General features: G+C 48.9%; 3 protein-coding genes across 3 annotated transcripts in view; 1 reads left to right on the top strand and 2 right to left on the bottom strand.

Moving 5' to 3' along the window:
- The first annotated feature begins 4,825 nt into the window (after positions 1–4,825).
- Positions 4,826–8,060, top strand: LOC149271851 (eukaryotic translation initiation factor 4E type 2-like). Its single transcript, XM_089507089.1, has 6 exons — positions 4,826–4,891; positions 5,182–5,316; positions 6,759–6,863; positions 7,229–7,381; positions 7,502–7,638; positions 8,021–8,060. Exons 1-6 carry the CDS (start codon positions 4,826–4,828, stop codon positions 8,058–8,060), a joined length of 636 nt encoding a protein of 211 aa, XP_089363215.1.
- A 930-nt stretch (positions 8,061–8,990) lies between these two features.
- LOC149271850 (acetylcholine receptor subunit epsilon-like) lies at positions 8,991–15,007 on the bottom strand. Its single transcript, XM_089507088.1, has 11 exons — positions 14,885–15,007; positions 14,235–14,279; positions 14,043–14,152; positions 13,621–13,776; positions 13,051–13,154; positions 12,735–12,935; positions 12,130–12,244; positions 11,732–11,846; positions 9,785–9,992; positions 9,587–9,714; positions 8,991–9,155 (listed from the first exon to the last, which is right to left on the bottom strand). The coding sequence occupies exons 3-11, from the start codon at positions 14,075–14,077 to the stop codon at positions 8,991–8,993; spliced, it is 1,227 nt and encodes a 408-aa protein (XP_089363214.1). The 5' UTR covers positions 14,078–14,152; positions 14,235–14,279; positions 14,885–15,007.
- An 8,448-nt stretch (positions 15,008–23,455) lies between these two features.
- Positions 23,456–25,313, bottom strand: part of LOC149271849 (mitochondrial 2-oxoglutarate/malate carrier protein) — a 5,723-nt gene continuing 3,865 nt past the window's right edge. The window contains exons 5-8 of the mRNA XM_089507092.1: positions 24,975–25,065; positions 24,315–24,414; positions 23,862–23,913; positions 23,456–23,611 (exon numbers count right to left, since the gene is read on the bottom strand). Coding sequence (XP_089363218.1) covers positions 23,456–23,611; positions 23,862–23,913; positions 24,315–24,414; positions 24,975–25,065 — 399 coding nt within the window. The remainder of the gene's footprint in view (positions 23,612–23,861; positions 23,914–24,314; positions 24,415–24,974; positions 25,066–25,313) is intronic.

Here is a 25,313-nt window from a genome sequence, read left to right as displayed (position 1 = left end):
CACGGACATCAAGAAGGTACGTGGCTGCATCGCGGGAAGATGCTAGTATGTTTTGGGTTGTTTGTTTTTTTTTCTAATTAATGACATTTTTGATACATTAAAGCCTTGGGCAGGAGGGTTAGACTGTCGCACGCAGCATGTGTGAGCTAGGGGGGGTAGAAGTTAAGGAAAGGCGCGCAGGTAGAGGCTGGTGATCGAAGCTTCCCTGATGTGACCGATTTCCTCTCTTCTTTTACCCAGCGCACGACAGACATCATTAACTGCAATATTACATCCATGATTCAGGTACGGACCTCCTGCAACCCCAGACTGACGCCCCCCTATGGGAGGAGCTATGATTCTGCCCCTCCCCCTGTGGGGTGTCACCCTAGGATTCCAAATGATACACAATTATTCTTTCTTCTGCAGATGACCCGGATCGTCCTTCCTAACATGTTGAAGCAGTACGTGGAGAATCGATTCCTTCTGGGCAAATTAAACCAATGAGAGGCGCTCTCTGTAACTGGAGCTATGCGCGCAGGCTTGGTTGGCTGTGATGGGTTCCCCCGCTAAGTATCTTAGCGATGGTTTCCCCCGCTGAGCATGGCTGTGATGGGTTCCCTCGCTGAGTATTGATATGATGGGTTCCCCCCCGCTGAGCATGGCTGTGATGGGTTCCCCCGCTGAGCATGGCTGTGATGGGTTCCCCCCCGCTGAGCATGGCTGTGATGGGTTCCCCCGCTCAATATCTCTATTCCCCCGCTGAGCATGGATGTGATGGGTTCCCTCGCTGAGCATGGCTGTGATGGGTTCCCCCCCGCTGAGCATGGCTGTGATGGGTTCCCTCGCTCAATATCTCTATTCCCCCGCTGAGCATGGCTGTGATGGGTTCCCTCGCTCAATATCTCTATTCCCTCGCTGAGTATGGCTGTGATGGGTTCCCTCGCTCAATATCTCTGTTCCCCCACTGAGCATGGATGTGATGGGTTCCCTCGCTGAGTATGGCTGTGATGGGTTCCCTCGTTGAGCATGGATGTGATGGGTTCCCTCGCTCAATATCTCTGTTCCCCCGCTGAGCATGGATGTGATGGGTTCCCTCGCTGAGCATGGATGTGATGGGTTCCCTCGCTCAATATCTCTGTTCCCCCGCTGAGCATGGCTGTGATGGGTTCCCTCGCTCAATATCTCTGTTCCCTCGCTGAGTATGGCTGTGATGGGTTCCCTCGCTCAATATCTCTATTCCCCCGCTGAGCATGGATGTGATGGGTTCCCTCGCTGAGCATGGCTGTGATGGGTTCCCCCCCGCTGAGCATGGCTGTGATGGGTTCCCCCCGCTGAGCATGGCTGTGATGGGTTCCCTCGCTCAATATCTCTATTCCCCCGCTGAGCATGGCTGTGATGGGTTCCCTCGCTCAATATCTCTATTCCCTCGCTGAGTATGGCTGTGATGGGTTCCCTCGCTCAATATCTCTGTTCCCCCGCTGAGCATGGATGTGATGGGTTCCCTCGCTGAGCATGGATGTGATGGGTTCCCTCGCTGAGCATGGATGTGATGGGTTCCCTCGTTGAGCATGGATGTGATGGGTTCCCTCGCTCAATATCTCTGTTCCCCCGCTGAGCATGGCTGTGATGGGTTCCCTCGCTCAATATCTCTGTTCCCTCGCTGAGTATGGCTGTGATGGGTTCCCTCGCTCAATATCTCTGTTCCCTCGCTGAGTATGACTGTGATAGGTTAATATTGTTGTGACAGATTCCCTGATGGGTTCCCCCATTTTCATATCTTCCTCTCTCTCCGTTTCCCAGGAAGAAAGGGCTGATCATTAACCTGTCGTCTGAAGCTGGCACCCGACCGTATCCCATGATCAGTCTATACAGCTCTACCAAGGTGCGTCACGCCGGGCCTGGCCTTCAGAATATCTTTGGGGAGACGAGTAGCCGCTATATCTTGGGACTGCGGATTCTTTCAGCACGCAGGCCGCACCTTCAGAGAGTATCGCAAGAGATTTTCCTTAAATTTCCCTGATTAAACTATACATTACACGGGGCCAGCTCAGCCCTTCCAGAAACTCACTGGAGTTGGCTTTTCATGTGACCAGTAACGTCAGTGATGATGTAATTGGTTACATCAGTAATGAAGGGGTTATTTTCTGAACGTTGACTTTTTTTTTTTGTTACTTTTTCCTTAATCAATAATTCCAACTCTATCCTTAAAGGTCTTCATGGATTTCTTCTCCCGCTGTCTGAACGCAGAATACGGCTCGCAGGGGATCACCGTACAGGTAGTAGCCGCCACGGCGCAGCCCCGTCTCCATATGGGGCAGATTGTCCTCTAGTACTCCTTGACCCCACATTAAAAAGTTACTGCCCCTCAACGGGCCAGGTGTCTGGCGATGTCCCGGGGGTCCAGGCCCCCTCCGGCCCCAGGGTCGAGGCTATAGGTGTAAATCGGGGCCGATGGCACCCGTAGCCCCTCCGCTGACGTCCCCTCGTCTCTCCGCAGTGCGTCATGCCCCTCCTGGTCTCCACCAATATGACGCGCAGGATGGAGACCAACTTGTTTGTGAAGACGCCCGAGAGTTTTGCACGCGAGGCCCTGAACACCGTGGGGTACGTCAGCCGGACCAGCGGATGCCTCTCCCACTCGCTCCAGGTATAAAGCCGCGACATTCTGTGTATAGAGCGCCAGCGCGTTCTGTGGCGCTATAACAACACTTATAACGCGGTAACACGGACATGGTAGGACACACCGGTGCAGAAGGAGAAGAGGTCCTAATCTTATGAGCTGACGCTCTACTGGACCTCAGTCTTCTCTCTCGCTCTCCCTCTTTTGGCGGGGATGAAAAATGCTAAAATTGTTCAGTAAAAACTGAGGATAGATTCCACCTCCCCTCTGCCCCAAGTGGTTTGCTCCAATGGCACTTCCTGTCTGTGGTGTATGCAGCTTCCTGTGTCCGCTCTATAAGTTGCCCCACCTTCAACGGGGTGAGTCAGGGCAGTATACCCGCCTTGTTTGTATTGTTATACAGGTTGAGATGATCGCGGCAAACAAATAGTTAATTCTATTCATAAAATATCTCCTATATTTCCTGCTGTAACGACTCAAACCTTAATCAGCCGTTGGTCTCGTCTTAGATTCAGGAGCCGGATGTCTATCCCATGCATGTTTAATACCCTCACTGTATTACCCTCTACCACTTCTGCTGGGAGGCTGCTCTTCTTATGTACCACCCAAACCCTATGACCCAGCAGGTTTCCGTTTCTTTTGTTCGCAGAGTTATGCCATACGCTACATACTGCCCGATTTCCTCATTTTGTCCCCGCTGTTCCCCCGCTTATCTCGGATGCTCAACAAATACGCGGAGGACAGAATTAAAGCCGAATAAGACACGTATAAGGCGGGGGTCCTCGCGTCCGGGGCCCGGGGTCTGCCGCCGTCTACATGTCCCGGGTTGTTAAATCCTCTTTTTTCTGAAATAAAAACCTCAATAAAATCGAATATACAGCTGATTATTTCTGTATCCTGGGGGAGGGGCGATTTCTGATTGGTCGGAAATGGACTCGGCTGCGATCCCCAAAACATTGACATCTGCGATAAGTAACATTATTCTTATGTTCGTATGGCGCCATCATATTCAGCGGCGCTGCACAATCGGTACCCAGGGTCCTGGTCATAAGCGCACTCTTCAGATTTTGCCCCTTAAGGTAGTTTAGGTTGCCCTGTGATTGATCCCCAAGTAGTAATATACCCCCCAAGTGTCCCTTTTTAGCTTTCTCAGTCCCTTCTTTGTCCCCTGATGCCCCTCTTTTCTAGGAGGCAGGGATGTTTGCTGGGTATGAGGGGATCGCAGGGTTCTACGGCCCTAAAACCCGGGTAATGTGTATAGAAACAGCAGGAAAGGGTTAATCAATTAAACGAGGTAAATAAACCCCATTATTCTCGTTGCTCGGTTACAGAAATAACCAGAAACTGCCCAAAGCTACATAAATAAGCCTAGTGAAGCCACGCCCCCTAGTGGTAGGACGCAGAACAGCGCAGACGCGTGTGTTACGTGAGTGGCGCATGCTGAGTGCGCTTCTGCTGGTGATGACGTGTTTTGTAAGGGACAGCTTGCTGCCTGAATTAGCGATGACGCGGCGCATGCGCAGTGCGTGACTTCTGCGTGCGGATCGCGGATCGGGGATCTGTATACCGGCGGCGGGGGCGCAATATCCGGGTTACTAGTGACATGAAGAAAGAGGAGTGAGTAGCGTGGGTGATCGGTCCTTATTATCCTGCGGTATTTGCAGGTTTGTGGTGTTTTAGTACTAGCTCCCATCACTCTCAGCGAGTCGAATAGCTCGGCTGGGGTCTGGAGTTTCGTCAGCTGTCAGCTAGTGTTGTTTATTATTATAGGGGGTAGAAGGTGTCGTGGTGTTGAATCCTAGAGGTATGGTTATAGGTCCGGGTGGGGGAGGGGGAGGGGATCTCGGGGTTGCATGTTGTAGTCCTGAGTGTTTAAGGAGGCTGGGTGGGTCTTTAAATCACGTGATATGTGTGGGGTGCAGGTCTGTGACCTCCTCCAAGGGGTCAGGTTAGGTGTTCTGGGGCTTTTAGGGGTGTGGGATTGTGGCTTGTGTAGTGGGTATGTGGAATGACGTCCCAAAGATAGAGGTTTAGGGGTTAAAGGCTTTTTTTTCGGCTTCTTATATTACTACTTGGGCTGGATGTGTGAACATCAGCCGGGGGATCATCCCTATCATTCCCAGCCAGTGGACTAATAACCATCTTCCTTTAGATGACAATTATGGCCCTCAAGCTAAATAACTTTAACTTCATTTCTTTTACTTTGCCGCTTGCAGACAGGAAATGGGATTATCTAGCGATGATGTCAGAGTTCTAGAGGATGAAGTCACTACATCTCCGAAAGGCAAGGTACTGATGCCGGTGAATACGTGACCGTGTTAAGGGCGAGGGATAGCAGGCCACACACGCACACGCACACGGTTAGTTACGGTTAAATAGATCATATTATTATTATTATTATTAATATTCCCGTTATTTGCTGCGTTTTCGTGCTGTCGGGTAACGGTGTTTTCAGGGACACAGGCGTTTTGTTCTGTAGGATTTGACGTTGTTGGGGGGCGGTTAAGTAAATGCGGTGGGGGGCTCGGTGCGGCCCGGCTGGTGTCGGTGACGAGGTATCTGTTGTATCTCCCGTGCAGGAGGTGATGGTCCCCCCCGGCGAGCACCCTTTACAGTACAGATACACGTTCTGGTATTCGAGGAGAACGCCCTCTCGCCCCGCCAGCACTCACAACTACGAGCAGAACATCCGCCAGTTCGGTACCGTGGCCTCGGTGAGTGCGCTTCACGCCGACAAGGCCGTGCGCAGAGATTCGAAAACCGTTTCACGAAGCGCTTAGTGAATAGCAGGCGGAGACCGGGAGACAGGACGGGGGTAATGTCGCTCCTTGAGGCCTCCGCCTGCTGTGACCCGGGCTTCCTTCCGTTCAAAGGTTTGGGGTCGCGCAGCTATTTTCATAGAAAACGATGACATTTCTGGCTGTAACATAAATTACAAAAAGGTTTTCTAACCATCAATTACCCTTTTAAACTTAAACTTGGATCAGCGACACGACGTGCCATTGGAACACAGGAGTGATGGGAGTGATAAAGGGCCATTGGAACACAGGAGTGATGGGAGTGATAAAGGGCCATTGGAACACAGGAGTGATGGGAGTGATAAAGGGCCATTGGAACACAGGAGTGATGGGAGTGATAAAGGGCCATTGGAACACAGGAGTGATGGGAGTGATAAAGGGCCATTGGAACACAGGAGTGATGGGAGTGATAAAGGGCCATGGGAACACAGGAGTGATGGGAGTGATAAAGGGCCATGGGAACACAGGAGTGATGGGAGTGATAAAGGGCCATTGGAACCCAGGAGTGATGGGAGTGATAAAGGGCCATTGGAACCCAGGAGTGATGGGAGTGATAAAGGGCCATTGGAACCCAGGAGTGATGGGAGTGATAAAGGGCCATTGGAACACAGGAGTGATGGGAGTGATAAAGGGCCATTGGAACACAGGAGTGATGGGAGTGATAAAGGGCCATTGGAACACAGGAGTGATGGGAGTGATAAAGGGCCATTGGAACACAGGAGTGATGGGAGTGATAAAGGGCCATTGGAACACAGGAGTGATGGGAGTGATAAAGGGCCATTGGAACACAGGAGTGATGGGAGTGATAAAGGGCCATTGGAACACAGGAGTGATGGGAGTGATAAAGGGCCATGGGAACACAGGAGTGATGGGAGTGATAAAGGGCCATGGGAACACAGGAGTGATGGGAGTGATAAAGGGCCATTGGAACCCAGGAGTGATGGGAGTGATAAAGGGCCATTGGAACCCAGGAGTGATGGGAGTGATAAAGGGCCATTGGAACCCAGGAGTGATGGGAGTGATAAAGGGCCATTGGAACCCAGGAGTGATAAAGGGCCATTGGAACCCAGGAGTCTCTGTACGCCTATGAAGAGATTCCATAAAAAAATCAGCCGTTTCAAACTACAATAGTCATTTACAGCATTAACCCCGTCTGCGCTGGATTTCTCATCTATTTCATGTTATTTTAATGGACAAAATTTGATTTTCCTTCAAATACGTGACCGCCATACTTTGACCGGTAGTGTGTGTGTTTGTGTGCTTGTGTGTATATGGGTATAATTGTTGTTTTGTGTTTCTAGCGCGTATAAACCTGCGATTGGTTATTTCTCGCTCTGACTCCCTTCTCCCTCCGGCAGGTGGAGCAGTTCTGGAGGGTTTACAGCCACATAGTGCGTCCGGGAGACCTTACCGGCTACAGCGATTTTCACCTCTTCAAGGAAGGCATCAGACCTCTATGGGAAGTAAGTGATTCGGGGGGGGGGGGGGGGGGTCGTGTCCGTCTTTCCTCCGTGTCAGGAGCCCGGGATTCTATATTTCACGTATTCCTCGCTTTAATTTCTTTCTCTCCTCTTGTTGTAATGGGCGCGTACATCAGTTGAGTTACCTAGCAGTGATAGTAGAGGCAGCCTGGGAAGGAGTTCAATTAGTTCATTTCAATTGAACTTCCTGTTCTTCATTCTCCGGATTTTTTTTTTTTTAACACTATAAAGGCTGGATGGAATAATATTTAGAGAAATATCCTTATGCGTCATTCCTTCTCCACGTGGATTAAGGTAATATTTTAATGACGTTAAAAATGATCTTTTCTGCCTTTTCTTTCTCTCAGGATGACGCCAATAAAAACGGGGGAAAGTGGATTATCCGCCTGAGGAAGGGTCTGGCGTCTCGCTTCTGGGAGAATATAATCCTGGCCATGCTGGGGGAGCAGTTCATGGTGGGAGAGGAGATCTGCGGTGTCGTGGTGTCCATCCGCTTCCAGGTCGGTTTACAGAAACGCTCTCGGATCAGGGGCCCGACCCTAGCCCCCTCCTAGACTAATCCCCCCCCCCCCCTGCTTCCCATGCTTTAAGGACTATTTATGTGCCCCTTTCCCCTACAGGAGGACATTCTTTCCATCTGGAACAAGACGGCCAACGACCAGCTGAGCACGGTGCGGATCCGCGACACGTTACGGAGAGTCTTAAATCTTCCGCCCAATACAATCATGGAATACAAAACTCACACGGACAGCCTCAAGTAAGATGGCGCTCTCCTGTACTGTCCGTTTCTTTTTATTGGCATCCGATAGTGATGCGATGTACGCTTTCAGAGCCTGAACAGCCCCTTGGTTTATTTGCACTCACGTGAGTTTAGTAGTCGGGGTTCTGTCACTCGGTTGAGTCAGATCTTTTATCCCAGTCGCGGTCGCGTGGAGAAACGGACCTGCGCTATCGGTTAAGCTAAGCGGCCTTTTGTCATATCCTGGGGCCACGCAGAGACCCCCTCTATGAGTGGCGGATGGGGGAGCTCTGGAGTTGAAGGATGTGGGATAGAACGAGCCTCCAGGAGCCCACCATGTATGTTTTTACAGGGTCTCGTTGTGTTCATTTTTATTTTAATTCTTTTGTCCTCCTTGCAGGGATAACTCCAGCTTTCGAAATACTAAGATCACCACTTGATTCTCAGCACGGAAGCTTAAGTGTAACCAGAGAGGAGTCTGGGAAGATCAGGGCATCGCTTTTTTTTTGTTTTTTTTTTAATCTGTCCGTTCTCACTTCATCTCAGGGGAACATCGCAAACGGGCACGTTTTTTATTATTATTATTATTATTATTGTTTGTTTTTCTGCCCCTTTACCCAAAGAAGAAACATCTTCCAAGCTGTTCTTGGCCCCCAGAAACCTGATGCCCAGTGGGGAAAAAAAAAAAACTCTAAAAGGAATCTCATTGTGTCGAGTCCTGCACCGGTACAAGGAGTTCGAGAGGACTCTTCCTTGTACACAGCGTGCCTTTGTGAGAGGAATGAATGGAATTACGATTCTTTTTTCTTTTATTGTTAATATAAATAAATGATGTTTTGACAAGATTCCTGCTTATATTTTGTGAGGGGGGGGGCGGCGGTATGAGTTGCCTTTAATGAGTAAAGCATCATGGGAGTTATTCTAGCCCAGGGCAGAACGCTCCCTACGGGGTATTTATGGAGCTCTGGGTCAGTGGTAAAGCAGGATTAACCTGATGTGGTGCAGGCAAGCTTAGTAACGCTGCAAAACCTAGCGGGATATCCGGAATGATCCTAAATGATCTGCCCTGGGGCTCTTTAAATTTTAACCCTTTAACACGCAGTCGCAGCTACTCTATTATATTGCCAAATGGCCCTAGTAATAGTGGAAAAGATATTCTGAATGAAATCACCTGTGTTCAGGCAGGGATTACAGCTGCACTGTAGCGGTGAGGCAAGGATGCTCGTTAAATCCGAGCGGACTATGAAGGGGTCAGCTCCAGACTGCGGGGGCTGGGGTACGCGGTGGCGCGGCCGCCCGTTACCAGCCGTAGGTTGGAATACTCGGACCGAGTGACTGGTGTTGGAGGTCGGGAAGTCAGCGAGTTGTCCTCATGGCGCGTAAAAGCGGTCGTCGTCCTCGAAGGGTCGCTCTGGGGCTTTGTTAATGTGCCCCATAAGGAAGATGGCGAGGGTCCCCACCACGAACAGAGGGAGCGCCGCCCAAAAAAACAGAACATCCAGCACCTTCCCGATCAGGATCCAATTCTCCATCTCCTATAGCAGAACAAAGGAAACGTCACGACGGGGTTAATTTGATTAATTCGGGCTATTACCCTGCGAGGGGCAGAATCGTAGGGGGGAAAGACCGGCTCCCGGCGTCTAGGAGGTTTATTCACTAAAGGGAGCGTTGGCAGGAGAGTTTCCTATTCATTATGAAGGGCCAGCAATGGAAGATTCCGCCAACAAGAAGGGCTGAGGCGGCCCTGTATAATGTATAGTTTATTGGGTAAGGAAACGTTGAAGGCATCTTGCTGATTTAGCTATACATTATACAGGGCCAGCCAAGCTCCCTGGGGTTGTAACTTCGTAACGTACAATGTGAAGCCACAGCCCTCCCATAAACTCTCCCTTTAGTGAATAAACCCCTCTGGCGCTCTGCTCCTGGTGTGGGGGGTAATTCATGGTGGAGTTGGGGTGGCACTCACCGCTCCCGTGACGTTTTGCCCCCTCGTGCTCTCGGTGATGAAGTTACAGGCATCCACGCAGTCCTTGATCTCGGGGGCGCACTGGGCCAGGTTTCGGTATAAAGTTGTCGTTACATCGAATTCGTCGCCTGGAACAACAAGAGTTGGGGTTACAATGAGCGCAGGGGGGGGGTGAATTGTCGGGTCTCCTCTGTTCACCTCTGTGGCCCCCGGGGCCCCTGCTCATTCCGTGCCGTTCCCGCTGTCTCTCGAACATGAGCTCGCTTCTCGGCTTCTTCAGCACGTACTCCTCGGCTTTGAGCATGATGCCCAACGAGCTTCTCCTCCGCTCCCGGGGCGGCTCCTCCGCCTCCTCGCACGGCTCGACCCTCATCTGGAGGTACCGCGGCAGGACCTCCAGGACCATCTGCCTCCATGGCGACAAATAATCACAATTAATACCCGTTAATAATCATCCCCGTTTTATCATAGCTAATTGATTTTTATTAGTATCTGGTTAGTTAGTTGGGTGTAACTCGGTTTATCTGCTCTGTCGCCTGTAACCCGGGCGGAAAGTTTCCTGCTAAACATTTCATTTATCTTCAAAAAGATCCAATTGTAGCAGCTTTACTAACATCGGGGACGCAACAGCCAATCACATGAATGCTAGCAAAATATCAGTATTCTCACAGCATTCATCCGGTTCTCCCGGCCCCCCAGGTGTCCCACCGCGCGATGGGCCGATTACAAGAGACCCAACAAGCCTATTAACGCTATGGACGCTGTGCCGGCTTCCATAGGCTTCATTACAAGGCGCTGCTAGCATTCAAGATACAGAGCACCCGTTCCTGCGTCCGGTTCGGGCGAATACTCGCGTACATTCTTCGTGTTCGTTTTGTTCTTCGTTTTTTTGTAGAAGGGGTTAATACGGGGTTAACGCGGTATGCACTACGCAGCAGCTTTGGCACAAGGATTTTAAATGTCCGTCCGGGCAACTCTATTGGTCGCCTGCAGGGGCCTCCTCTGCTGGCGACCAATAGAGTCACTTGCACAGCCTGACGGGGGACTTGGCCTGTCTCCCCGCTCCAAGTTTAACTCCTGATGGCGAGCCTCCCGTTATCTACGCAGCATCGCTGGGGTTAACGGAAATCCGTAGGTTCGCCGTCAGGAGTTAAAAACGCTGTGCGAGTGAGCCTATTGGTGGCCTGCGGGGGCCTCCTCTGCAATCCCAAGGACCATGTTTGCATCACAAAATGGCCGCCTGGGCTATTGAGACCAGACTGCTGAAGGAGACTATTTCAATGCTGCGACTCAGACCTCACTGAATGCTTTAAAGATACAGGTTTCGGCAGATCCTACATTTTCGTTCCCCGCCATGGGATCTCCTCTTATACAGATTTACCGACGCGTCCGTTGAACACGAGGCCTCCTGTGATGTCAGATCTCACAACTGGATGATATTTTCCCATTTGCTATTTCAGCTGTAGGCCTGGCTTCTGAGACCCAACGTATTACGGAATGTATCCTCGCCTCCGGAAGCACTGCCGGATTTCCACATTAATCGCTAGACCAAAAACCTTTATTTTTTTTTTTTTTTTAATCTACAACTAAAGAACACTCTAGAGGAACAGATACTTGGTTATGATTGAAGCTCTAAAGTATTAAAAACGAGGCTCCACTCAGCTCCAGAAAACGGACTCCATCTTGATCGCTAGCACATTGGCTCGCTCATACCAATAATAACGTCTCCATTATGGAATTAGGTAAAGAACTTATAGACGTGGCCAAACTCCACTAGAGGAGTTGACACTGGACCACATTTGGTCCTCACTACACTCACTTACCAAGTTCTGTACTTTTAACTCTACTCAGGCCTGTTTTATCCAGAAGTTTTGCCTGTAGTTTCATTATTTTGATTTTTAGATTTTTTTCTTATAGAAATATATATTTATTTATTTTTTTCTTAGGTATGAATGGCTTTGGGTGTCTTACTAGCTGCTACGCTGTCCTGGGTTCGAAAGAAGGAGATCCTAGTGGTTTCCCTTAAATGCTTTTCCCTTGGCATTTATTTGGGGGTTAAAGGAGTTTGGTGGTACGTGGGGTTAGTTGGTGTTAATGGGGTCATTATGCTAGCCGGTAGTGTAGTATCATTGAGCACTCTCTCACGTGCTTAATGTTGGCGGTCAGGCGGTGAGTACTCGGCGTCCGAAGGGACACGTTAAGGACAATGACACAGCTCAAGACGATGAGTGTCGACACCAACATGACAAAGATGAGGTATCTGCAAGAGAAATGGTGGATGGAGACGTGAAACGGAAGACACGCTCATTCTGATAATCTGGACCGAAGCGGTTGAAGACCTACCCCCAGCCCATTTACCCCTCCTGCCCCTTACAAATTGAATGTGTTTGGGGCTAGCCCTCCCATCGATGATACGGGTCCAACCATTGCCCCGCTCACCCGCATCCCAAAGAGTAGCCGGAGCCTGGATGTTCCCAGGTATGCATTAACGTGAAGAGAATCATGGAGGGGAATGAGCGTGAGATGGATCCGTTCCTACATACTTGCCAATAAGTGGGACGCTGAGAGACGTCTCAGGGACCTTCTGTGAAATCAGGATGAGGAACACAGTCTGTGCCAAGAGAACCGAGATGGACACCGTACACTTCTGGCCCCCAGCTGCAAAACATTGGGAAACAGGGGCGGGGGGGGGGGTGATTGAAGGATGGGGTAGCCGGAGTATAGCACAATGACACATGTTAATGTACATTTTAAGTTTTTGATTCTGCTGTTTGTCTTTAACACCCCGTTTGTTCATTAAATGTTCTTAAATAAACAAAAAGTTGCATACATCGGCCAACGAATTGATTATGAAAATAATCGTTACTTGCAGCCCTATGAATCTTATATTACGGAATCCACGATACGGACAAAAGTATTGGGACACCTGACCATTACACCAACAGGGACTTTGATGACATCACATTCAAACTACATAGACATAAATATGAAGTCGGACCCCCCTTTGCAGCTATAACAACTTCCACTGTTCTAGGAAGGTTTTCCACAAGATTTTGGAGCGTTTCTGTGGGATTTTTTGTCAATTCATCCAGACACTGACCTCAAAACACAGCTTGGCATAGTAGCTCGACTTGGGACCCCGACTCACCTTTGGCCGGCAGGAAGTAGACCAGCACCACCAAGGATGATATGAGGACACAAGGAACGATGATGTTGATGATGTAGAAGAGAGGTTTCCTCTGGATAATCAGACAAAACAAAATCTCTTGATACTCAAGGTCTTCTGGTGAAAATCTGGAGTTCACGACCTTTCGTGCTGGCCTGTGTTTGATGGCCCACTCCCCATTCTCTAATAAAGAGGTTGAGGGAAAGTCATAAAGAGACAGACAATGGGAGGGAGAAACATAGGAGACAAACACAACAATTCTAGATCCAGACCATTGTATAAGAGGAATTGGGATCACCTGTGAATGCTTCCGGATCAATGTCCACCCACTCTATCAGTTTATCCGTTTCCGAATCATAGGCCAGCTCGAGACTGATCTCATTCGCGTTGAATGTTTTAGACCTGCAAGGAGAGATGCAGCCGGAAACTTTGATGGCTAGAAGAGATTTCTCAATGTCCTCCTACTACAACACAGACAAGGACTTTGAGGAACCTAGCCTAGATCTTGATCTAGAACACACAGACTGGAACCACAAAAACGTGCAACCACACCTGAAAGGCAAAGCCTGGCTCCTCTTAAACAAAGAGATAAACCCAGACTCCTCTAGAACAGAGAGACAACGGTTGACATTTGTAGAGCAGAGAGACAAAGCCTGGCTCCTCTGGAATGGAGACACAAAGCTTAGCTGATGGAGAAACATTTTCTTCTAGAGCTGGGAGACAAAACCTGGGTGCTCGATAAACCCAGGCTCTCCTAGAACAGAGAGAGTCGACGCCTGGCTCCTCTAGAATGGAGAGACAAAGTCTAGAACCTCCAAATTTCAGGGCTTGTCTACTGCAAGGCACGGTATGGGGGCTAGTACCTCACCTGAACACCAGCGAGCAGTTCTGCCAGTCGAAGGGGAAATAGGTGACCACAATGCTGCACGTGCTCCTGAAGATAGCCGGTGGGATCCAGTTAATGTATCCAGAGCTATAGACAAGGGCATTAGCGTAATAGGCGACTTCGAAATTGCCATCGATGCTGTAAGAGAAAAGGACAGGGGGTGAATCCTTATATCATGTCACCCAGTGAGGGGAACATCAAACGATCCAACGTTCCCCCCAACTCCGAGAGGAGTACTTTTCAGCCATGGCTTTTTTTTTTTGACCATGGGACATTTTGATATTGTGATTCCCAGCGAACAAGCTCCTGGAATAAAGGGACATTAGGGGAGGAAAAAAAAACAGAGGACGCAGGAATTTGTGCTCCAGAGAGGGAGCATTAGGGGGTATTTGGGTATCACTCACTTATTCTCTAGGACGATTTCCGGTAGCCACACCATGTTATGCGGAACGCGTATGATGCCAATCCCTCCGTATTCTGACTCATTCCAGGACAGACGGTAATCATCCCATTCCTCCGGGATAATATGAAAAGAGTTAATTTGGGATTAACGTGTATTTTGGCCTCATCCTCCCAAATTCTTTCCTTCTACTTACTAATTGTATCCACACGTTGGTTGTTAAGGTCTCTTCTTTCTCATTCTGCAAAACGGATAAACCATGATGAGATTTTTTTAGGATGTCAAAGTTATTGCAAGTCAGCGTTTTGAGGGGAAATTGAGATCATCTAGAAAAATCTAAAACCACCTTCAAACTTGAAGAAAAGCCTGCCCCTACCCAAAAAGATCATTAATTTGGGCAGTTAGGCTATAGGTTTACCACACATGGTCCTTTGACATTTCTGAATTAGAAGTGGAGCTTCAAAAAAAGGAGGCTCCATTCCGTACTCAGACATAGAGATCCTACAAGGGCCCTGTTAGATGTACAAAGGACTAGAGGTGAGGGAACCGGCCATAGCATGGTATAAGACAAGACATGGCTTCACAAACCATGCATAAGCTGAGCTGGATGCACCTAAAACCTGTTTAGACAAGGGGCTTGAGCTGTCTTGACTCCGTCTCTTACTTTTCCCCTTTTCACAAGCCAGAGACGGACAAGACATTGGTCTGGAGCCAACGTCGTCTTGCCCGGCTATACAAGGGAGGTTCCAACCTCTTCCATGAGACACCAACACAGACACCACGAGTGGGTATCTCCCTGTAGGAGGAGGTAATGATTCTCTTTCTGACAAAAATGACTTTATATACCAGAGAGATGAGATTGGTCAACGTGAGCTTCAGTTTCACTGTTATGATTTCATTGATGTCTCTCACTGGCCGGGACTTGACGTCATAGTTGGAGAACAAGTCCTTAATCAACTGAGCCTCCTCGCTGGCCAAGCAACCTGCAGAAGATGAAGAAAGAGGTTCGATGAAATGTTACCATAATCACACATCCCCCTGTCAAGAAAAGTGACAAGTATCAAAGGTCATTAACAATCCTCCTTCTCCATGCAACCAAGGCTATTATTCCTAGTTTTTCTGGAACTCTCCAGGTATCCCACCCATCAAGGCCTGGCTTAAAAAGTTGGGACTCATTTATCGAATATAGGGTTTGGTGATTTCCGCTAATGGCTTAGGCTACCAAAATGATGTAAAGTGGCTTCCTTGGAAAAACAATATTTTTATCTTCATCATCCTTTTCTTGGGGCCTGTAGACCCTCATGCTACTTCGGAGATCGGTTCTCATCTTCCTAGCGTTCACCATTATTACACTGTATCATTTCTGTGACGCTTCATGGTCCCCGTGGCTGTTTTGCAATTGTATCTAATCAACTGAGAATCGATTAAGAAAAATGACGCAATTTATTCTCTAAGTCTTCTCCACCATGTGGTCATCAAGACTCATCTGATTCAACAGAGTTCCAAAAAGTTCCAAAAAGTCTACAACTAATGTTCTCAATCATGAAAATGGATCACTGGGTCCTCTGCCCAAGTCTTCTTTCTTCTACTTCTTTCCGCATTTGTTTTTCTGAAGATGAGGCCGACGGCTGATTAAGGTTTAAATCTTTACAGCAGGAGAAATAGGCAGACCAGATGGGGCCGGACTATGTTTCTAAGCTGGATTTACCAGAGGAAAGTAGACTCTCGCTAATGGTCTATTTGACAAGAGAAAGTTGGACAAAAAAGAAGGTTCCGAGGTCCAACGGAATGATGAGACGCAGAAATCTGTTTAACCCACAGAGGTAAGCAGCTGGTACGGCGATGGGGGTCACGCTCAGGTGTGAGAGACAAGCAGGACATGTGGCTTCTCCGCTGGGAGATGGATTAGAGGCTCATGGACCAAGGCAAGGTGGAGGATCCACACAAGTACCCGTGCAAAGGGGCCATAGGGCAAACAGGTAAAGACAGAGCTAAGCCTGGCACGTTTCTCCAATAAGCAGGGCTGAGCTGGCCCTGCACAATGTATAGTTCAATCTCAGTGATTTAACTATACATTATGCGAAGGCAACAAAGCTCTTCTTGCAGAGAGGGGCAGCGACACAGACAGACAGACACGCAGACAGACATATAGTGACTCACAGTGCAGGAAGGGGAGAAGAAACAAGGCTCTGAGACCCCAAACCATGACCATGACTGAGCGTCAGCTCCGGGCTCTCTGTCGTTCCACAGGGGCTGCAGAGCGGAAGGGGTACCCGAGGAGAAAGTTATTTAAAGACGGGATGTGTTATTTCCGAGAGGAGGGATAGTATCGTCTTCCACGGCTTTTGGCTCCTAGAACCTCTCTCTCCGACCCCCCACAGTGCGTGGCTCAGCTGTCTCCAATGTTACGTGTCATATGTATGTTCACGTGCGGTCACGCGGCTTTTACAACTTAATCTGATCCGGTTTAAAGATAAAACCCCCAAATAACAACAAAATAATAATAAAAATAACAATAGTAATAATAAAAATAACAGAAATATTAAAAATACTAATACTACTAATAATAATAAAAAACAATAATAATAAGAATAATATAATAATAAAAATAATACAATTTGAATATTTTATTTACTCCTCTAAAAAAACCTACTTTAATAATTTAATGTTCACTAATAGCCGACGGTCTCGTTTATTAATGCATGATAAAGCAGCGGCACATCGCTCCCAGTTCTCCTTGTGGAATTCCCAGTAAGTGAATGGGTGATGAGTGACAGGGCCATCTGGGGCTGCAGTCTCATCGACATTGGCACAGAGACTAGGGAATGCCATTTAGAGGGGAGGAATAAGGGGGGGGGGTCCGCATCTCATCCCGCGTCTTATCCCTCCATGTGGTATAGTCAAGGTTAATAGTTACTTAAAATAGACCGCACTCCGGTCCTGTTTTACGTCAGAATCTATTATCATCCCGAATATAAACGATTATTATTTAGGGTTGTTTGTTCATAATATGGAATAGATACTCGGCATCATTGTACACAGCGGCGCGTTCGGTATCGGCGTATAGATACTCGGTATCATGATATAGACCAGCGAGTGGATAACGTCACTCATGACAGTCTGCCGCTTATTATTAACCCTTTCTATTAACTCTTTCGGTCCCCTTGGGATTGAAATAAATGGAAATTCTTTATCCGTTTTCACTGGAAGCCCTCGAAATAATGTCAGGAAATGAGCTGCTCTCTCAGATAAGGCGACCACAGCCACGTCACAGATAAAGCAGGAACCACGAGGCATGTTCTCTAAGCCGAGGGTCAGCCTGGACGCTGTCAGTATACACGGAGCTGGTGGGTTTGTGGAATTTTACTATTAGTTTTACCATCATTAATATACCCAAAGCCAACGACTCGCTCTGAGCTCCCCGCAGTAAGTATCGCTTGGTAGAATTCCAGAATGTCCTCAATGTCTAGAAGTTAGCTTGTCTTTATTACGATATATATATATGTTCCCAAAATTCTTTTATTGCTTACTCAACTTTCTTAATTCTTACAGATCACACTTCGTTATCATGAGAAGTTTGGCGCTTTGTGAACTTCTCGTTCTACTTTTGGTGGGAAACGGTCCTTCTGCCCAGCCTTCCTGCTCAACTCAGAAGGACAAGTTGGACAAGGTGGAGACGTCGTGCACCAACCTTGGTTTGACCAGCATCCCTTTGGACGGCATTCCCACCGACACGCAGATCCTCATCTTGAGTTTCAACTCTTTGAAGTCCGTCTCCACCTCAAGCTTCAAAAGTTTCCCGCAGCTGTTAGAGCTGGACTTATCCAACAATGGGATGTCTGTCATCGACGCTGACTTACCGTTGAAGTTGGAAGACCTCAACTTGGCCAACAACTCGTTCTACAAGCTACCCAAGCTCTCCCAATTGAATAGTTTGGTAAAGCTTGACCTGTCCAACAACCGGATTGTGACTGTTCCAGACGATGCTTTCCATGGCCTGAAGAAGCTGAAATCATTGTATCTTCAGGCTAATAAGATCCAGGATCTTCCCGATAAGGTATCTCGTTCTCTTCTTCTAGACTCTAGAAAGCCACCCTGGGGCGCGAGCCGCAGACAGTAGAATAATTATGTGAACCTAGTGGCGTAAGTGCAGCCCCTTGTTCCTGTCTCCTTGTACCGGAAGAGCCCTTTCCAACGAAACTAATTCCAACCGGTGTGGGGAGATAGGACCGTATGAGGGGTGCGTTACACTACGTGACCCGCGGTGAAACCGAGGCTGCTGGCAAAGTGCAGGTGGAAAGGGGTGGGATGTATGTATATGTATATGTGTTTGTATGTATGTATGTGAGCATGGATGTGTAATTGTTTGTGGGTGTGTGAGCATGGATGTGTGTGCGCCAGAGTGTATGTTGGAAGGGGGGCAATGATGGCACAGGGCTCCAGGGCCTTGGTGTTTCTTGTTAAACCCCTGTGTGATCCGATGTAATTTCTCCGGTCGGGTGGTTGTCCGGAGGACAGGATCATGCAGAAAACTGTTTTTACATCATGTTCTCTGTTAACCCTTTCATAACAGGGGTATTTAACACCCTGTAGGTCAGCCTACAGTTTTAACCATTTGTTTCGGGGTTTTGTGCACCCATTGAATGGCTTATAATGCAAAACACAAATAATTAATAAGTAAGAGGTAAAATTCCTCAATTATGTTCTGCAACAACCCGGCCCTTGAAGGCCAGCGGCTGCCAAATTACTTAAGTGCAGCGGTCGGCTGGATATCCACGCAGGAAGAACAGGCAGTTAATATGGAAGATACAACAGATCTCATCTTTAGCCCCTTTTCACCCCTAAGAATGTACCAGCTGTGCCAAGCTGTGCCAAGACACCCATTAGGACGTACCGGTACTTTCTGACTTGGTTGTAGCGGCAGGGACAGGGAGATCAGGCTGTCTATTAATACAGACCCCTGCTTGCTGATCACAGTGTGATCAGCGCAGACAGATTAGGAAAAGGAGAAACAAAAACAAAAAATAAGGGAAAAATTAAACATAAATAAAAATAAAATAATTTTTTTATTGGGAGTCCAGTGATGTCACCATGACATCATTGGCATCAAAAATTTATGTGAGTTCACCAAAGGGATAGTCGTGATTTAAAGAACATATGGTTAAAAAAAACAAACCCCGCTGGTCCTTAGATTATGAAAGCCCTCAGACCTGAAGGGGTTAAATTGCCCAATTCTTGTAATTTAGCTTGACACCGTAGCCCGCCTTGAACTTGGTCACATGACTTTAAACTTGCTACTGTTTGTGGTTTTCTCTGTCTTCCCTCTATTGTTCGGGCTGTGTATTACATCATAGGAACCGTTACTGTGTTAACCCATCATGTAGTGATGGATGAGGAACATAATTATTACATATCAAAATATCTATAACCGACGCAGCGCGGCCGTCCGCTATACGCACGTTGTGTTATTATGTGAATTACGGTAAATTGAAAGGTTTTTATAACCCACAAATGCCACTTTCTGATTCATGAGCTGAATCTTAGAGTTCCGGAATGGAAGTTTGGAGTGGAGTGTGACAAAAAGCTGAAAAATCGAGATATCCGCAAAAAAACGTGTGTATGTGGGGGGTGTCACTGTTCACCTGGAGTTAGTCTGGTGGTTCTGGGCAGAAGCCACCAGTTGTTGTTCTGTCCATCACGTGCCATATTGTTTCTCTGCTTGTAAGAGAACGTTAATGATTAAGATGCGATAATTTTCCATTATATCCTTCAAACTGCGGGCAACGACGCCGGGGGCTTCCGCAAATTAAGGAAGTCCTTAAAAATTATCTAATAGGGTTTGGTTAGAGACAAAAACGCAAGAATGAAAATTCTGAACATAGTCTTCCGCGGTCCATCAACGTTCTAACGATTCTTTGTTTTTTTGTGTTGGTGGAAGGTTTTTGAAGGCCTGCAGCTCCTGGAAACTCTGGATCTATCGTCTAATGAACTGTGGCAGGTCCAGCAGCATCTCATCTACGATTCGGTGCGGATGGAGAAGTTTCACTTAAGCGGCAATCGTCTCACGGAAATTCCGGATTTGTTTTTTGAGGGGCTGGATAATTTGGCTTACGTGTACCTGGACAAGAATCCGTGGAACTGTAATTGCGCTCTTGCGTATTTCAAGGACTGGGTGGAAGAAAACGAACACAACATCTACACCATTGTGAGCGGAACTCCGGTCAACGATGGGAGAAGTGTCCTCTGCTCAAACAAGTTACCGCTTTTGGATTACTCCACCGAGCACTGTAAAAGTACAGGAGACGCTGGACCGGGTGTGGCCAAAACCGAAAGACAACCATCAACAGAAGTGCCAACCACATCCGCAACCACACCGGTGGAGACTACAAGCCTAGAAACCACAAAAATGCCTACCACCGAAGTTCAGACTACAACCCTAGAAACTACAACACTGGCAACCACCGAAGTTCCGACTACAACCCTAGAAACTACAACACTGACAACCACCAAAGTTCAGACTACAACCCTAGAAACTACAACACTGACAACCACCGAAGTTCAGACTACAACCCTAGAAACTACAACACAGTTGAAGACTACAACCAAAGCAGTAATTCCAACTACCACGGTAGAGCATACAAGCCTAGAAACCACACAACTGACAACCACAGAGGTAGTCAGTACGCATCATACAACAACCCCAGAATCATCCACCAAGATGACAACCTCTACACCATCACCAACCACAACTAGATGGACAGAGGAGCCTCCAACAAGACCAGCTTCTACACTCACAGTGCCACAAACCACCAAGGCCACGTCACTCTACCCAACAACACAAACTCCTGCACCAGCAGAAATCGACGTTCCCGTAGCACCCGTGGCCATGAAACATTGGCGACTGTGGCTGGTGGAGACCATCATCAGGCACTGCTGTTTCCTTCACTTCTTGCTGTACACGCTGATTGTTGGCGGTCTCGTCCTACAGATCGTGGTGTGTCTGGGGTTGCTGGTATGGGGGTACACCTCCTACAATGTATATTTCCAAATACTGACACAAAAGGCCCACGGAGTCCGGCTGACGCGATACAGTCAGAGAATATCGACAAACGAGGACGAGATCCTGCTGGTGCACGACGGCCACGGAGATTCCACCTTCACAGACGGGTCGGCCGGAGAGCCGGTCCCGATATTACTGCTAGAAGCGAGGTCCAGAGAGAACGGCAGGAGGTTCACGTCCGCGATCCTACCATGACGCTGTGCCACGGTACATCACCCGGACAGAAGACAAGGACCCCGTGTGCTGTATAATACTACCGAGTACCTCCAAATAAAACATGACAAACCTGTGTAATAATGAGTATGCTGCATGCGGAACACGCCGCGCTGTATAATGATGGCGAGTATCTATACGCTGATATCACACATATTGTAGAGATACTAAACTTCAGTACACGAGGACCACAAACGTGTAAGTAAATCTGCGTACCCCTAAAAAAGCTTAATTCATTTTAATTCAACATCCATGCGCTTCAGCAGGGAAATCCAAAAATTGCAGTCCATTCGTGGCCCTTGAGGACCGGCCCTTGTGGTGCAGCCCTGAAAATAATGTCCTTGTTACTCTGGTGGCTACACGTGGAACTGCATGGAACAGTTTCCAGCCACACAAAGTGAAGCCCACCCTGCTCAGGGCAATGAACGCTATGGGGGCAGATAACCACATGTCCCACCCGCCCGGCAGAAAGCCTGTAAACTTTCCATGACCCCACAGACTTCGATCCAGATGACAGGGAAAAGAATTAGGCCTCCTGCCCTGATGTTGTCACAGCACAGTACAGCCACGCGCTAACCTCAGTCCTAGAACGGGCCGCTCCTGCCATTGTGTGCCACACCATGCCCTCCGCTCAGCCGTGGCGTTCCCCTCGCACCACCTATCTCAGTTCATCTCCTTGCTTTGCCCTGTTCTCCAAGTTCCTCGTCAGATCCTGCCACCTTTGAGGCACATCTCTCCTTTCCTCACACCTACCGTCAGTCCCCAACACCAATCCATTGTGCAATCTGCATAACCAGCCTCCCAGCACCCCGATCCATCACGATTACCTCTGCCAGACAAATGTTCTCATCGGCATCTGCTGCCCCTCTATGCCAGACCCTCCCTTGCCCCCCCCCTTGATAACCTTCAGAATTAAATGTAAATGAGACCCAGTTACCGAGCCCTTAACTCTGCAGCCCACCATACTCTCCTATCCGCCCTCCTCATTCTCCCCACAAACCTCTTCTACCCTATCCATAATCTCTCTCGGGGAATACCCTACCCCGTTCTGTCAGAACCCAGCCCCCAATACCCTAAGGAAACCTGTGTCACCCCCACCCTGCGAGAGGAGTCTTCACATCACCCGCTCTACATTGAAGTCATCCTCACCCAAGCAACCCCGATGTCTAATTTCCCCTCAACCACTTAATAGATTGTTAGCTCAGAAGACCAGGGCCTCTTCTTCTGCACCGATATGTCTTAACATTATTGTCTATTTGAAATGTCTGTTACATTTTTTCACGGTCCTCTGTTGTAACAGCGCTACAGAACCCGCTGGCGCCATATAAATAATATTTCATGTCCTTTCTTGACAGAAAACGATCCCATTTGCTGCTGGAGCGGCTTTGTTAACCGTCTTCGGCCGATGGCATCACACACTAGCCCTCGGCAGCAGATTGGGCGCTGCAGTGTGCAGCCACCGGCTGGATATGCCGGCCACATGCTACACGAGCACATATTCAGCTGATGGCCGGACTTACACCATAAGGTGGCTGCTGGCCTTAAAGTGCGCCCCCCAACTTTTTAAGTAGGGAGCCCTCTGTCACTCTTATGGGAGGAAGGGCAGCCATTGCCGCAGGGAGGGAGAGCAGCGGGGGGATATATGTGTAACAACCCCCCATCCCACCACATACAGCCAACGTTTCTGCCTCTACGAAAGCATTTAATTAACACACATGTAGGACCTTCCACGTTAAAAACAACACACCGGTCGCCGGGGTCCGCGGGAGGCCGCTGTCAGTATTATTCAATGAGAACTTGTTCGTTGTCGGGGGGGATCCACGAGGAAGGACAGTCCCGATCCGTGCGCACATATATATATATATATATATATATATATATAAATTCCTGATTATTGCATATATGTGAGGTTTACGACCTCCCCGACCTGCTCCTGTTACACGCAGGAAGAAACTTTTAACCCTCTGAGGTCCAGAAAAGGGGGGCAATGAGGTACAATCCCCCAAAAGCCTTGGCGCTCACAGGGTTAAACAGCTGAGGTGGTGGTGGTGGCGGCGGCGGGGGAGGGGCAAAGCACTATGGAGCAATGTCTATCAGCCGGCGGGCCGGGGCAATTATCGGGGTGCAGTGTTCTCAGTGGCCCGTCATCCGCTCAGGAAGAACTTCTTGTACTGCTTGTTCATTTGTTCGAGGAAGATGAAGGTCAGGACGGTGTGAGGGCCGAGGCGGGCGTAGTACGGAGTGAAGCCCTTCCACAGGCTGAAGAAGCCCTCGTATCGCACGACCTTCAGGAGAACGTCCTACAGAGCGATAAAGGGACAGTTACACCCGGACGCTACGCGACCCAACAACTGCCCCGTGTTTAATGGGTTAACGGGGCAGCCCCATAGGAACACCGAATCTGACGGCAGATCGGCCCCTCTCCCCCCCGTCTAGTCTGCTTTCGGGCCTCATCTTATGCCTGTACACCATGCATGTAACCGGCGACCGCCCTCCCTGTGATCCATGTAACGTCAGGCGTGTATTTATAGCAGGTCAAAGGTCACTCACCAGTCCGTTCTTATATTCCGGCTTCCCGTCTATCATTCTCATATTCTGTATCCTGGAAACGAGAGGGAGGTGAGAGGTGGGACAGGCTGCCATTACGGCCGACAAGCCCCGGGGAGCGGAGGGGATGGAGCGGGAGGGTAAGAAGTAGGAGAGGGCATTGAGGAGGCAGGGGTGGCAGCCATATTGGTAAAGGTAGGAAGACCAATAGGGGCATTACAGGGCTAGCACACACTAGAGGCTGTGGGAGGGCAGCCATATTGGTATGGGAAGGAATCATTGGCCGGCAGTGTTTTCAGTGGAGATGAGTGAGTGTGAGAAGTCAGAAAGCAGTGGTTCAAGGAAGTGGGGTGGCAGCCATATTGGTGGGGGCAGTTAGATGAAAAGCCACGCTGCTGGGTGAGAGCCGGCGCTGACCGCGTTGGGAACCCGTACCGGATCACCGAAGAAACTCACCTGGTTTTCGCAATATCGACGGGCATGGAGGCCGCGGTGGTGACCAGACCGCTGATCATGCTGGCACAGAAGTGACACAGGATATCATCCCTGAAGTACCCTAAAAATGAGACCACAGAACGTAAACACCCCGGGGCTGTATGAATGTACATTCCCCCGCCCGGCGCTGTGCGACTGCTCACGCACACACCCCCCGGCGCTGTGCGACTGCTCACGCACACACCCCCCGGCGCTGTGCGACTGCTCATGCACCCCCCCAGCACTGTAGGACTGCTCACGCACCCCCCCCCCCCCCGGCGCGTTATAACTGCTCACGCACCTGGTGTCTGGTAATGCACCACTTAATAGCATTGAGGCTCTGATATATGCTAAGAAACCCGCCTCCTACTTTCTGTCCAATCGCAGCCAGATCCTCCACCAAGGGGCGTAAGCTGCAAGTTGCTGATTGGTAGTCACTGGGGTTACATACGCTGCCCTAGAGGAGCCGGTCCGATAGCACTTACCATTTTGGCCATACTGGGTGCAAGGATACAATAGGTTTTACTAAATGTCTATTTGCCCTGCAGGTTCTGTGCGTGCGCAGAAAACCCAAATCTAGGAACTCTGAATCAACCCGACGCTGTATATGCAGCACACGCTAGCAAGTAACGAGTATCTCACCAGAGTCTAAAAGGGCCTGCTTGGACTGGGAGTAGGAAGCCAGCTGAGCTGCATTCACCACAACCGCACGAGCCATGGTGGGCACACAACCCTGAAAAAGAATCCGGACACGGGATAAAGCAGTGATACAACCCACACTCCTACACCGTGACATGTAACAACCCCCCCTCACACACTACTACACCGTGACATGTATACACAGCACAGATACAGCGCAGACAGCGGCAGTGCCAGCCTCCCCTCACACACTACTACACCGTGACATGTATACACAGCACAGATACAGCGCAGACAGCGGCAGTGCCAGCCTCCCTTCACACACTACTACACCGTGACATG

Source organism: Sceloporus occidentalis, unplaced genomic scaffold (genome assembly GCF_023333645.1).
Source record: "Sceloporus occidentalis isolate IW3139 unplaced genomic scaffold, rSceOcc1.0.p SCAF_456, whole genome shotgun sequence".
NCBI classification, from domain to species: Eukaryota; Metazoa; Chordata; class Lepidosauria; order Squamata; family Phrynosomatidae; genus Sceloporus; species Sceloporus occidentalis.
Note: the sequence above shows the minus strand (reverse complement) of the source record. Positions and strands in the feature narration are given on the sequence as shown.

What these genes read in the sequence shown, in the direction of transcription:
- LOC149271850 (XM_089507088.1), bottom strand. Translation starts at nt 14,077, where the DNA reads ATGGTGTGGCTACCGGAAATCGTCCTAGAGAATAA. An exon ending in AGCGTCCCACTTATTGGCAA is followed by an intron (nt 11,847 to 12,129) that starts GTATGTAGGAAC and finishes TTTCTCTTGCAG; the next exon opens with ATACCTCATCTTTGTCATGT. An exon ending in GGCAAAACGTCACGGGAGCG is followed by an intron (nt 9,156 to 9,586) that starts GTGAGTGCCACC and finishes GTTCTGCTATAG; the next exon opens with GAGATGGAGAATTGGATCCT.
- LOC149271851 (XM_089507089.1), top strand. Translation starts at nt 4,826, where the DNA reads ATGGGATTATCTAGCGATGATGTCAGAGTTCTAGAGGATGAAGTCACT. An exon ending in AGTTCGGTACCGTGGCCTCG is followed by an intron (nt 5,317 to 6,758) that starts GTGAGTGCGCTT and finishes TCCCTCCGGCAG; the next exon opens with GTGGAGCAGTTCTGGAGGGT. An exon ending in ACTCACACGGACAGCCTCAA is followed by an intron (nt 7,639 to 8,020) that starts GTAAGATGGCGC and finishes TCCTCCTTGCAG; the next exon opens with GGATAACTCCAGCTTTCGAA.